The 13,210-nt window shown below is 42.2% G+C and overlaps 2 protein-coding genes across 4 annotated transcripts in view; both read left to right on the plus strand.

Moving 5' to 3' along the window:
* The window catches only part of tbc1d14 (TBC1 domain family, member 14), a 43,277-nt gene extending 39,852 nt beyond the window's left edge, over positions 1 to 3,425 (plus strand). For all 3 annotated transcript variants that reach the window (XM_083937281.1, XM_083937282.1, XM_083937283.1), the window contains one exon: positions 283 to 3,425. In XM_083937281.1, the coding sequence (XP_083793407.1) occupies positions 283 to 339 (57 nt within the window). In that variant the 3' untranslated portion in view covers positions 340 to 3,425. The remainder of the gene's footprint in view (positions 1 to 282) is intronic.
* A 3,850-nt stretch (positions 3,426 to 7,275) lies between these two features.
* On the plus strand, positions 7,276 to 8,261 carry ccl36.1 (chemokine (C-C motif) ligand 36, duplicate 1). Its single transcript, XM_083937432.1, has 3 exons — positions 7,276 to 7,423; positions 7,512 to 7,623; positions 7,862 to 8,261. Exons 1-3 carry the CDS (start codon positions 7,354 to 7,356, stop codon positions 7,953 to 7,955), a joined length of 276 nt encoding a protein of 91 aa, XP_083793558.1. The 5' UTR covers positions 7,276 to 7,353; the 3' UTR covers positions 7,956 to 8,261.
* The last annotated feature ends 4,949 nt before the right edge of the window (positions 8,262 to 13,210 follow it).

Consider the following 13,210-nt stretch of genomic DNA (forward strand, 5'->3'; position numbering starts at 1 on the left):
TTTCAGATCTTAGCAGCTTTGTTTATAAAAAGCCACTAGCGACCAATTTAGAGACTTATTCAGAGCATCAGGGAAAAGGGAGAAATCTGTGGTCGGCCTAATTCATTCCCATGCATGTGGCTCAGAGATCGGAGGTGGGGCCGATAACGGCTCCGTGTGGATGCTCGGCCAAAACCCTACAGAAGTTGTGCAGTTACAGGAAAACATGTCTCTGTGTGGACGGGCCCTCAGTTGGGACAACTTCTGACATTTCTTTAACTGTACCTCCCTCCATCTCCTCAGGTCCTGCTGGCGTTACAGAAAGATCCGGAGCGAGGCAGCCCGGTGCTGAAGCGCTGAGCTGAGATCAGAGGACTCAACCAGATGCATCCAGCCCCTCTGGAGCTGGACTCTCAGCAGGCCGGACGGACCTGAGAAAGACCTTTAAGTCACAGGACGGGACCTATCTGGTTGTAGCCGCCTTGATGAACCTCTTCCACAGAGCCGTGTCACTGCTCTAACTGGAACCAGGACCCTGAAGGGGTCTGTCAGCGATGAGCGATGGGTGTGAAAAGGAATACGAGGCCTTATTTATCTCCCGCTACCCCCCCTCTGTTCAGAGGCCCAGCAGTGGACTGGAAAGTGTAGCTGGCAGAAGAATGTATCACTCACTCCCACATCCACCAGGCTGACTCACAGAACAGAGGAAATCACAGAGATAGCAGTTACTACTCAAATTCTCCACTTAGATCAGAATCCTCTGCTGTCGACACTCTTTCCAGCTACAGTTCTACTCGTCTACTTTTCTTTAAATGTGGCTCGTCATGACAAAAACAAAAGCGTGACTCTGCAATCTCTACATAAATGTAGTCTGAAGTAGGTAGAATAGTAAAATCTTCAGTCACGTCAGTGTTATGTCGATGTGGAACCTCAGCTAAAGTCTCTCCATCTTTTTGTTTCTGCACTTCTTTTCTCAAAACTCTAGTCATTCCTTCACGTCTCCTGGGTTTGATTTTGTCCGTGCATGCTTTTCTTTGGTGCGTTTTCATTCATTCCATGAAGTCGGTTTTCAGTCTTGGAGTTAAAATCCATGAAGTGCACATAACCTCCGTGCTGAAGACATTGGGTGTCTCTGAGAGCACCACATTGTTACATTTGTTGTAAGCCTCTAAAACGGGGTCATAAGCTGGCTGTAAAATGACTTTTACAGTATATTTATGTCAATGAAACTGGAGTAAATAATGAGGTGTGTTGCTGTTAGACACACATCATACAGAGTCAGATATGGACTTCCCTGCCCTTAATGTTTGAGGTACATTTCAGCTCGTTGGTGTCCTGATTCCTGCTGTCTTGGTGTGAGTGTGTTTTCTTTAAGTTTTGTATTTATTTGTATTTATCAAAAGGACATAAACAAAATGGTTTCCAGTCAAATGAAGGGTTGTTACTGAGCCGTTCCCCGCCCAAACATGTCCAGAGCTCAAACAACATGCTAATGAAAATCAGTTTTAGTTGCAGCCTTACATAGAGTCAGTATATGCACACAAATGCACAGTTCAAAGCAAGTATATACTGTACTGAAGGCGAGTTGTTCAAGGGCCCTGACACACAGGACCTGCGCTTCTTTGCCAATAATCTGTAATCGACTGTCAGCAGCAGTTTGTGTGGAATCTGTACGACTGGTTGTTCCTACAGACTGTATAAAAAAATGGACGTAGCATACCCGTCAAGGTCTGTTCTCTCAATTGTCCTCGCCTCTGGGAGTCGCCATCTTGTCAGACTTTTACTCCACCTACTTTTCCTCTTACCAAAAAAGGGCATGTATGTGACGTTGGGGGGAGGGGCATACGTCCATCTGGCTGACGTTTACCTCTGAGGAGAAGTGTGGGCCAGAGGCTAGCTGTCACTCAAGAGGCCACGCCCCTAATTATTTATAAACCTTAACCTCCAATAAAGTAAAAACTAGCCTGGTACAAACCCCCCCCCCCCCCCCCCCCCCCCCAGTGTTGTCATGGAGATATGACCTAAACACACAGACTAGAATGTTCTTTTGTCCCAGGCCTTAAACAGGTTTAATGATGCTGTGAAAACAGCCTGTTTAACATGGGGGTCAATGAGAAACTGCTCTGTTATGAAACCTGCTCCTAGTGGACACTCAGAGAACTGCCGTTTTTGGCACTTCCTGATTGGATCAACCAGGAAGTCTCCGTGGTGGGGGCTTGGTTGTTCGACCTTGCAGATCAGTGTTTTCACCCATTTATTCGTTTTTTAATCATGTTTTCTCTGTCTTAACTCAAAGAAAAGACACTGTTTCACAGATTCTCCGTGACTTGAAAACAGGTGGCGAGTTTGTTTTGTCTTTTCATTCCAAAGCGCTGTTTCTATTGCAGATAATTTCCTGTCATGCAGAACATATGCGGTTGTCAGTGTGTCAGGACCCTGGCGCTTGCGTTCACACTGTGGTCAATGCGTCACTTTGTCCTGACCAGCAGCGGTTTAAATTTCAATACCAGCATTGTTTTGATGGGTTCACGTAGGCCGAGCAGTGCTAAGTTAGTACGCAACATTTCTTGATAACCGGCTAAAAAAAAGATCCCCTACAGGAATGTGAGTTATCTTTTTTGTGAGTTGCCCATTTTGCACAAACCTGCTCGTAAAATGAGATGAAAGTTGAGCAGACCTCTCTGTTGATGTCTTAAGAGTAACCACACGTTTTCAGCCTCTAACTGTCCTATAGTGGTAGAAGAGCTGCTTCAGCCGGGGTGTTGTGCTGCTCATCCTGTGTATGCTGGACCTCCTTTCGTGCCCCCGGTGATGCGTATTTGGCCTTCATACCCCACTGAAGCTGGACTACTTTCTGAAAAGTGTGACATGTTCCAGGAAGTGTGTGTGTTTGCTGGTTCACACCTGTTAACAGATACTCTGTTTCAGTGTGTGCATCGGCTCAGCACCATGCAGTGCACTTTCTCATTATTCTTCATGATGCACCCACCCACCCCCCTTCACTCCTCAGAGTGGTGACACACCGCAGGACTGCAATAAAGCTTTTTGCACATACACGTAAGCCTTTGAGTGGTGCCTCGCATCATCACTTTATGTCATCACTCGCAGGTTGTTTTTGTGCTTAAGTAGTGACAATGCAAGTTAAAGTGTGTGTGTGTTTCATGTGTATGTTTTAAGTGGCATTTTCAGAATGAGATCACTTAGTTACTAGAGTTAGTTAGTTGTTACATTGAAGGCTGTCCTGCTCTACCAACACTACGATCCACAACGGCCAGAAACCACTTTGAATCAAACTAAATTTAAATAAAAAATAGTGTAATATGTTGTAATTTCCTGGGTTTTGTTTGTTTTCCATTGTCCGTTTGTTTTTTCCTCAAGAGACCTGTTGTACTGTAGAGGACTGATGGGCATACACGGAGACAGCAGAGTGTCACCATGCAACTTTATCTCACTTGAACTGTATATAAACAATGGTTTTATTAAAATAAAGAGCTGTATATGACCAGGAGCACGTCAGTGTGTCTTTGTTCATGTTTAGTAGAAAAAGGACATGTAGCTGATTGGTCAGCCACATTTTATTTTTACCTTGAACGGGCCTTATTCAACTTGAACTTGCAGGTGAATGCCTACATTTCCTTTTGTCAACTCCAGGGAGCAGGCAGACCAAATATAACGAACACAGTCGGTGATAGTGGCTATAATAAAAGATATGATTATAGCTACCGTTTTTTTTTTGGTTGCTTGCATCTCTGGAAGTGTGTCTCTGTCTGTCTTTGTCTCTCTCTGTCCATCTGTCTGTCTTTGTCTCTCTGTCCATCTGTCTGTCTTTGTCTCTCTCTGTCCATCTGTCTGTCTTTGTCTCTGTCCATCTGTCTGTCTTTGTCTCTCTCTGTCCATCTGTCTGTCTTTTCTCTCTTTCTCTCTCCTTTTCTTCCTCCCCAACCGGTGCAGACAGATGTGCGTCTTCCACAGAGCTGGGTCTGTCTGTTCCTGTCTGTTATAGTAAAGGTTTTCGTTGCCACCGTACTCTACGGGGGAATTGTTGGGTCTCTGTAAATCATAAATAAGTCACAGAGTGTGGTCTTTACCTACTCTGTAAAGTGTCCTGAGATAACTTTTGTTATGATTTGGCACTTTAAATAAAATCGAATTCAACTGAATTCCACTCCAATGATTTCTTCAAAAAGTAACATCTCCAATGCAGACCACATCTGTAGTGCATTATGAGGGCAAGTGTCTTCTTGATGCTCTTGACTAGTTATAATAAAGGTATAATACATTATGAATACCTACACACATACACAGCTGTTGCATCAGAAAGTATTGTGTGTGTGTGTGTTTATGCGTGTAGTGTGGTCATGCATCAATATGCTTTATAATCCACTATGAACGCCCTCCTAACGCACTATAGATGTGGTCTGCATAGAAAGTGTAATAATGTTTTGAACTTGAAAATATTTCATTTGGATTTAATATTTTTTATTAACAATATTGGTATCGGTGCATTCCAATAATGAAGCATATTTATATATTTGTGTTAGTATTTTCTATATGCACAAATATCATAACCTTTGCTTGTGGACACATTTATTCTCCTCCTCAGTGTCTTTTAGTCAAACTGAAAGTGGAACCAGACATGAAATGTTACAGTTGACTACCATGAGCTGAAAACACAGAAAGTTCCAAAAGATTCCCAAAGACGGAAACACAGACAACAACGTTCAAATCAGACAAGGCTGTGGTAGTGACTTGCCGGTCACAAGGCCCCGCCCTAAAGTTTCCCCTGCTGTATATTTGACTCTATGGGACCTTCGTTTACTAGATGAGCATCATGCTGTATTGAAGAAGACTTGAAACTAGTGATGAGACCATAAACTCAGGAGGAAAAGGTTGTTCATGTTCTCATTGACTTCTATACAATCTGACTTCTTTTTTAGAGCCAGTGGGGAGGGAGCTCTCTGTCTGAGGAAGTTACCCTGATGGTGTCAGCGGGGTTATTTGTTGTTCGTCAAGTTTCATAATGTTGAATAAAGGATCAACTGATTATTAAGGTGGACCTGCACTGTAAAAAAAAAAATCGGAAATAAAAAAAATCGGAAAAAACGGTGAAACGACTGGCAGCTAAGTTTTTCAGATGGGTACCATGAAATAACAATTAACTATTAACTATTAATGTAATACACTTGGAAAAACAATTCTCATGTTAAAGTCAAAACCAGTCAAATTACATTAAATATACTCTAATTTAATATGGTTATTTACTGTAATTTCACGGTCCAGTCGTGAAAGGGTCATATCTCCATGACAACACTGAGGGGGGTGAATTTTTTTGTACCAGGCTAGTTTTTATTTTATTGGAGGTTCAAGTTTATGAATATTTAGGGGCGTGGCCTCTTCAGTAACAGCTAGTCTCTTGTCAGGATTAGCATCATTAGCATGCTAACTCCGTCATCTTGACCTGAACTGCGGTCATTCGTTACATGTTACTGTAAGTGACAAGATGGTTTGCTCTTCGATCAACTGAACCAACAGATGGTTTAGGAACACAACGTGTTAGCTCTTTCATGCACTTGCACCATGACTTGCTTACTATTGATGGCAAATACACTTCAGTGTTTTACAGTCTATGAGCAGGTTACTGTGTTCAATATCAGTTTAAATCATAGAGCATAAACGCTGCCTGCACTTGACTCGCAAAGCCGGTGTAATCTCCACTAGAGACACAGGAAATTAAAAAAATACTCCCGTTCCCTCCCGATCCCATCTCAACATTGACTCCCACTTCCGTTTATCTAGCAGCGTGTTCTGTTAGCCTAGCTCCTGGGCGGTGGAGCTAATGTGGCCAATTCAGTATACATCAGCGAGACGGACGTACTCCTCCCCCCAACATCACATCAATGCCCTTTTTTGGTAAGAACAAATGAGGCAGAGTCAGAGTCTGAAAAGATGGAGACTCCCAGAGGCGAGGACGATTGGATCAAGTTGAGAGAACGGGCCCCGACGGTGACGCTACGTCCATTTTTTATACAGTCTCTGCATATAATGCATTGGATTTGACCGTTAGCCTTTTTGTCTTTCTGTTAGAATTGACCCTTCATTTTATGGAAGAGTCTGGGCCTAAGGGACAAGCGTGGACCTACATTTGTTCTAAGTCGTCCTACAGAAATAACTCTCAAATCACTATCTCATCTCACCTCATCTTCAACCGTTTATCAGGTCGGGTCTCAGGGGCAGCAGCTCTAGCAGGGGACCCCAAACTTCCCTTTCCCGGGCCACATTAACCAGCTCTAACTGGGGGATCCTGAGGCGTTCCCAGGCCAGTGTGGAGATAATCTCTAATAATCTCTCCACCTGGTCCTGGGTCTTCCCCGAGGCCTCCTCCCAGCTGGACGTGCCTGGAACTCCCTAGGGAGGCGCCCAGGGTTCATCCTTACTAGATGCCCGAACCACCTCAACTGGCTCCTTTCAACGCAAAGGAGCAGCGCCTCTACTCCGAGTTCCTCACGGATGCTGAACTTCTCCCCCTCTCTCTAAGGGAGACTCCAGCCATCCTGAGAAAACGCATTCGGCCACTTGTACCCACGTCCTCGTTCTGTCGGTCATGACCCAGCTTTTATGACCATAGGTGAGGGTAGGAACGAAGATTGACCCGTAGATCGAGAGCTTTGCCTTCCAGCTTAGCTCTCTTTTCGTCACAACAGTGCGGTTAAGTCAAATCAACATATTTCTTTAATCTTTGTTAAAGATGCAGGTTTACTATTTATACAGCACTCTACACTATTTTTAGGGGCATTTGCAGTAGAGATAAATGTAGAAGTTGAAATGTATGTTTAGTTTCTGGGCACCTTTCATCCATGTTGGCATAAAAGCTGAGATTCAAGGTTAGGTTTTGTTCGACTGACGAAGCTTGACTACTCATTGGGCCAGCATACTAGCATAAGAAACTTGGAACACAAAATAAAGAAACGACCCAAATGCAAAAAAACAAGTCCTCTCTCCAGTCTTAGTCTCCTTTCCTTTCTGTCGCCATATAATGTCTTCAGAGTTGTTAGAGGGCTGTAGAATTCTAACAGCTATAGGTTAAGCTGTATTTCACCATCTTTAAGCTGCGTCTAACCACAGCTGCATTTCCTGTGATCTACCTCAACCTTTAAAAGAACACGAGTGGAAAGTTTTTGTTGCCGGCAACTTCAGTCGCATTGAAACCACAGCTGCCCTCCCTCCTCCACACCACCGACACTCTTTTTTCACACATTTTTGATCTTGATAAACGTAACCCAGCGCCGCCTTGTCTTTAGAAGCCCTTTACTGCAGGTAAAGAGCAGCTGTGGTTTTGAATCTCCATCATCACGTCCAGAGGAATATTGAGTCGCCATGAGGACCGCTCACGTCCTTCTGCTCTGCATCCTGGCGGGCGCACTGCTTCCCTCGGTCAAGTGCAACAGTAAGACAATGTCACATTTTTTTAAAATTCTGACGTTTTCTGTACGACGCCTCAGAATATCCTGATACTACATCCTTTTTTTGTTCAGATGCGGGTGGTCCCGACGACTGCTGCTTCACATTCTACCCGAGGAGAATGAACAAAAAGCACATCGCCTCGTATTACATGACTGATCACAGATGCCCCAAGACCGGAGCCATGTAAGTGCTGACAACTCATTTTACAATATGACTGACTCAAACTGGCTTTAACTTTGTAAATGATCCGTCACGGACATTTAAAAAACATTTCACACATCCCGTACACAACGTACTTTGGTTTTTCCCATTTCATATACAGTGTGTTGAGTTAGTTTCTCATTATAAACCATAATGTTGGACCACATGTCCTCCTTGGTAATTTCTGGTCTCCATTACAATGACATTTCCTGTCTTTTAGTCTGGTTACAAAAAAGGCTCGTCACATCTGCGTGGATCCCAATCTCTCCTGGGTTGTGGGCATGATGAGGAGTGTGGACGAAAGCACCTTTTGAACCAGCTGCCTGCTCGCCCTTCTTTAACGCCAATGACGCTTTTGTCGCTTTGTCAAACCATACTGTATACTATGAAATGCATGCTTCCACGTGGTCATGATATCGGTATTAATTTGGACATTTGCTATAAGAAATCCAAACTGTTTTTCCTTCGCTCGTGAGCCAGCACTGGCGCTTTGACCGACTTCTTCTGTTTTTACTCATTTCTGTGTAACCCTACAGTGTCTTACAAATACAGTCAAGAGTGTGAAAGCTTGTGTCTCCTCACTTTCTTCTGAGTTGGACAATGGCCGACTGAATAAATGTCAACTTGCTGAACACTTTACTCTTCATGTTTGTTTTATTACTCTCTTATCTGTAGACTTAATTGACTTTTTTCAGGTTCAGCTGACCTGCTGAGTATACCATAATATTAATTTGATTAATATATTGGAAGTGTAACTCATTTGTTTTCACCCTGTTGGACACCTATTTGGAAATTACCTCTTTAATAACGCATTACCCAGACTTCGGTACAATATAAACTCAAATATAAATGAATAAATATAGATGCTATGAGAGCAGTGAGAGTGAACCAGAACAGAATAAAATTAAATTAGGAAATGTCTACAATTAACAAATGAGAAACCTAGAGAACATCTTGCGATAGAATAACACCAGCTGCAACGCCAAATCAGGAGTAGGGTAAAGGTGTTTATACTGTATATATATATATATATATATATATATATATATATATACACACACAGACAGACAGAGAGAGAGAGAGAGAGAGAGAGAGAGAGAGAGAGAGAGAGAGAGAGAGAGAGAGAGAGAGAGAGAGAGAGAGAGAGAGAGAGAGAGAGAGAGAGAGAGAGAGAGAGAGAGAGAGAGAGAGAGAGAGAGATCTATGGTGGGGAGGCCCAGGCCCCACTTCCTACTCTCTAACCCCATACTTCCTGGGGCCCTTTCTTGGATCACACCCATTTTCGAAGGATTCCACTCCTAGTAGTTCATGGTAACACAAATAATTCACCATGGTTGGAAAGATGCTTTCAAAAGAGCTGAGGGATAAAGTTGTGGAGAGGCACAAGTTAGGAGAAGGATATATAAAGATTTCAGAGGCTTTAACTCTCCCTCTGAGAATCGTTCAGAGTATTGTCCAGAAGTGGAAGGCATATGGCTCCACCCAGACCTGGTCTACATCAGGCCGCCCCGCCAAACTGGATGAGCCAGGAAAAGATTGATCAGGGAAGCTACCAAGAGGCCCATGGTGACCTTGAAGGAGTTACAAGTCTTAATGGCAGATGTTGGTCGATCTGTGCATGTGACAACAATTTCACAAGTTCTACATGTGTTACAGGGTGGAGAGAAAGAAGCCTCTTCTGAAAAAATGTCACACTGAGTCTCGTAAAAAAACATACTGAAGATTTTGATGTTTGTCAGAAACCGAACACAGCACACCACCCAAAACACACCCTCCCTAGTGAAGCCTGGCGGTGGCAGCATCATGTTGGGGGCTTGTTTCTGGGCAGTTGGTCAGGACTGAAGGGAAATGGATGCTGCCAAGTCCACCCAAATTCTTAAGGAAAACCCTTGTCCCTCTGTTAGACACTTGAAAATGGGCAGGTGGTTCACCTTCACCATGACAACGACCCAAAACACACCTCCATAAAACCAACACAGTGTCTAAAGGACAGGAAGGTGAATGTTCTAGAGTGGCCCAGTCAGAGCCCTGACCTGAATCCTACAGAACATCTGTGGATGGACTTGAAGAGTGCAGTCCTTCACCACTCACCACAGAATCTGACTGAACTCCAACAGTTCTGCAGGAAGAATGGGGAAATATTTCCAATCTAGGTGCACAAAGCTGTAGAGACAGATCCAAACAGACTGATGCTGTAATTAAAGCAGAAAGTGCCTCCACAAAGGATTACAGCTGGGGACTCATCACTTTTTCAACTCTGCTATTCTAGTTTTTCGGTTTTTATTCAATTCAATTCAATTGAATTTTATTTTATTTTCAGTGCCAAATCATAACAAAAGTTATCTCAGGACACTTTACAGAGTAGGTAAAGACCACACTCTATGACTTATTTATGATTTACAGAGACCCAACAATTCCCCCGTAGAGTACTGTGGCAACAAAAACCTTCACTTTAACAGACAGGAACGAACAGACCCAGCTCTGTGGAGGACGCACATCTGTCTGCACCGGTTGTGGAGGAAGAAAAGGAGAGAGAAAGAGAGAAAAGACGGACAGATGGACAGAGAAAGACAAAGACAGACACAAAGACAAAGACAGACACACTTCCAGTAACTATAAAAATATCTATAGTAATGTGAATATGACTTATATGTTATGGTAGTCAATACAGTAGAATAGTAGATACAAGCACAGCTACGGTTATAGATTATAATAGCAGCAGGAAGCGTCATGCAGGACCACGGCAGCAGGCACAACCACAATCAGCAGAGACCTGAGAGACGACTAAGCACAAACAACTCCGGGGAAGAAGTGAATTAGTAACATGCAGTGATGAGACATGAATGATACAAACAGAGAGGAGAGAAGCTCAGAGCATCTGGTAAAGTATTAACCCCCGGCAGACTCGGCCTATAGCAGCATCATTAAGCAGAACAAACTCAGTTTTAAAAATAACAACATAGCTGAGGGCTCGTAAGCCCTAGCTGTATGTTTTATCAAAAAGGAAAGTTTTAAGTTTACTCTTAAATATGGGGACAGTGTCTGCCTCCCGAATAACACTTGGGAGTTGGTTCCACAGGAGAGGAGCTTGGTAGCTGAAGGCTCTGCCTCCCATTCTACTTTTGGAGACTCTAGGAACGACAAGTAGCCCTGCATTCTCAGAGCACAGCGATCTAGTCGGGTGATACGGTACTATGAGCTCTTTAAGATACGACAGAGCTTACGAGATACGACCAATAAGAGCTTTGTAGGTAAGGAGAAGGATTTTAAATTCTATTCTAGATTTTACAGGTAGCCAGTGTAAAGAAGCTAAAACAGCAGAAATACGTTCTCTTTTATTTGTTTTAGTTAGTACACGAGCTGCAGCATTTTGGACCAACTGGAGACTCTTAACAGACTTATTGGAGCAGCCTGATTATAAGGAGTTGCAGTAGTCCAGCCTAGAAGTAACAATGTTCCTAATTTTCGCGATATTACAAAGGTGAAAATATGCAGTCCTTGTTGTTAATGTGAGAATCGAAGGACATATCCTAATCAAAAATAACACACAGATTCCTTACTGTGGTGCTGGAGGACAACACAACATCATCCAGAGTAACAATATCTTTAGCTATTGAGTTTCGGAGGCCTTCAGGGCAAAGTACGATAACTTCAGTTTTATCTGAGTTTAACATCAAAAAATTGCAGGTCATCCAGCTTTTTATTTCCTTAATGCACATTTTATATATTCATTTTCAGAAATTAAAAAAAAACTTCTTTCACTTGAATGTAGGCATAATGTGTAAATCACACATTTCAGGCCGTAAAACAAAAAAGTGACTATTTCAAAACGGTATCATGACTTTCTATAGGCACTGTAGGCTTTATACATTAGCCTAAATAATATAAATGATCATTATTTATTAAATAAAGTTATTTTTTAAGCTATCAAAACATGCTAAGCTAACTAAGTATAGGCTATAACCAGGGTTAGCATTACCAAAATGATCAAAGTCCTGATTCAGAATGTGAATGAGATTTTCAATTCTGTCCCGTAACAACAAATCAGCCACAGGGGCCAACCGTCAGAGGAAATACTTTTGATCATCTAAGTGTACCTGGGTTTTTTATTTGTACTGGAGTATTTTTACATATTCTGTTGTGAGGAATTCATCTTTAAACTCATGCAGAATGAATAAATGCAACATTTATATTTGAAACAGGATCGTTGTCTTCCATATGAGGCGTGACAGATCAGTGCAGACGACGAGTCATCACTGTTTACATCCATCACTTACACGGTGTCAGATGTGTGTGAGCGTGGGCCACGTCGACACATTGCCTCACACAGCTTCAGTGGCACTCTTTCACCTCCCAGTGGCAGTTACACTAGATGACATCCCAAATCAAAAACTCTCCACTTCTGATAAAACTGAGGCTGTCGCAGCATCTGCACATCGTTGTTTTTGATGAACAGTGTCTCTCTCTCAGCTGTCCTCACCACAGGTCATCAGTTGTGATTCTAACTCCTGTGTGGTGTTGCCAGAGTTAGTGCGTTAGACTTATGTGCATATTTAAAGAGGATGAGACAGATAATATATAATAAGTGTGCCAATATGATCAAGGCTAAGCTGAAGAAAACAGGTGGGTTTGGTGACACTTCACTTTAACAGCATATATGAATAATAACATTATTAACATTTAATAAATGGGTTATAACACCGTGTCCCTTAATAGCAATTAAAACCACATACAAGGGCATCTAAGTGTTTATGAATGTACTGTGCCGTATTTGTCAATAATTACCACTTCTCCTGACATATTTTATTTTATTACATTGAATAGTTACTATATGGAGAAATACCACGGTCCAAAATCTGAGAGGGCATTAGTACGAGACCGAGGGGGCAGAGGCGGCATGACGTCACGGTTTCCCTGATCCGAACATGTGCCTTTTAAGATGTTTGGAGAACATACATCAGATAAGAACAGCTTTAAAGTATGTCAGTGGGCAGTAGCAAAACAATGTGTCAAGAAGTATTACTGTACCATAGCTGTTATTACCACTACTCATCATTGATCATGCTTGCCATAATTATTATCATTGTCATACTCACCTTAGCTGTGCTTGTTTCTACTATTCTGCTATATTAACTGCTATAACATATAAGTCATATTCACATTACTATAGATATTATTATAGTTGCTGTCACTTTGTGGTTGCTTGCATCTCTGGGACTGTCTCTCTGTCTGTCTTTGTCTCTCTCTGTCTGTCTTTGTCTCTCTCTGTCTGTCTTTGTCTCTCTCTTTCCATCTGTCTGTCTTTATTCTCATTGCTGTATGATGGTATATCTTTTAGCATGTTCTCATTGCTGTATGATGGTATTTTCTTTAGCGTATTATGATTGTTGTATGTAAACTTTGCAAGAATTAAAATGTGATAAATAAAAAATATTCTTTGTCAGCTGGAGCGTCACTCTTTACAAAGACAAAAAGGACATTTTGCAAGAAAGAGGAGCTCAAATTCACAGCAGATATGATCTAAAATTAATCTACAAATATCTCGCCACAGTTTACGGATATATTCACA

The sequence above is a fragment of the Echiichthys vipera genome (assembly GCF_963691815.1).
Source record: "Echiichthys vipera genome assembly, chromosome: 22".
In the NCBI taxonomy this organism is placed as follows: Eukaryota; Metazoa; Chordata; class Actinopteri; order Perciformes; family Trachinidae; genus Echiichthys; species Echiichthys vipera.

What these genes read in the sequence shown, in the direction of transcription:
- ccl36.1 (XM_083937432.1), top strand. Translation starts at nt 7,354, where the DNA reads ATGAGGACCGCTCACGTCCTTCTGCTCTGCATCCTGGCGGGCGCACTG. An exon ending in TCCCTCGGTCAAGTGCAACA is followed by an intron (nt 7,424 to 7,511) that starts GTAAGACAATGT and finishes TTTTTTGTTCAG; the next exon opens with ATGCGGGTGGTCCCGACGAC. An exon ending in TGCCCCAAGACCGGAGCCAT is followed by an intron (nt 7,624 to 7,861) that starts GTAAGTGCTGAC and finishes CCTGTCTTTTAG; the next exon opens with TCTGGTTACAAAAAAGGCTC.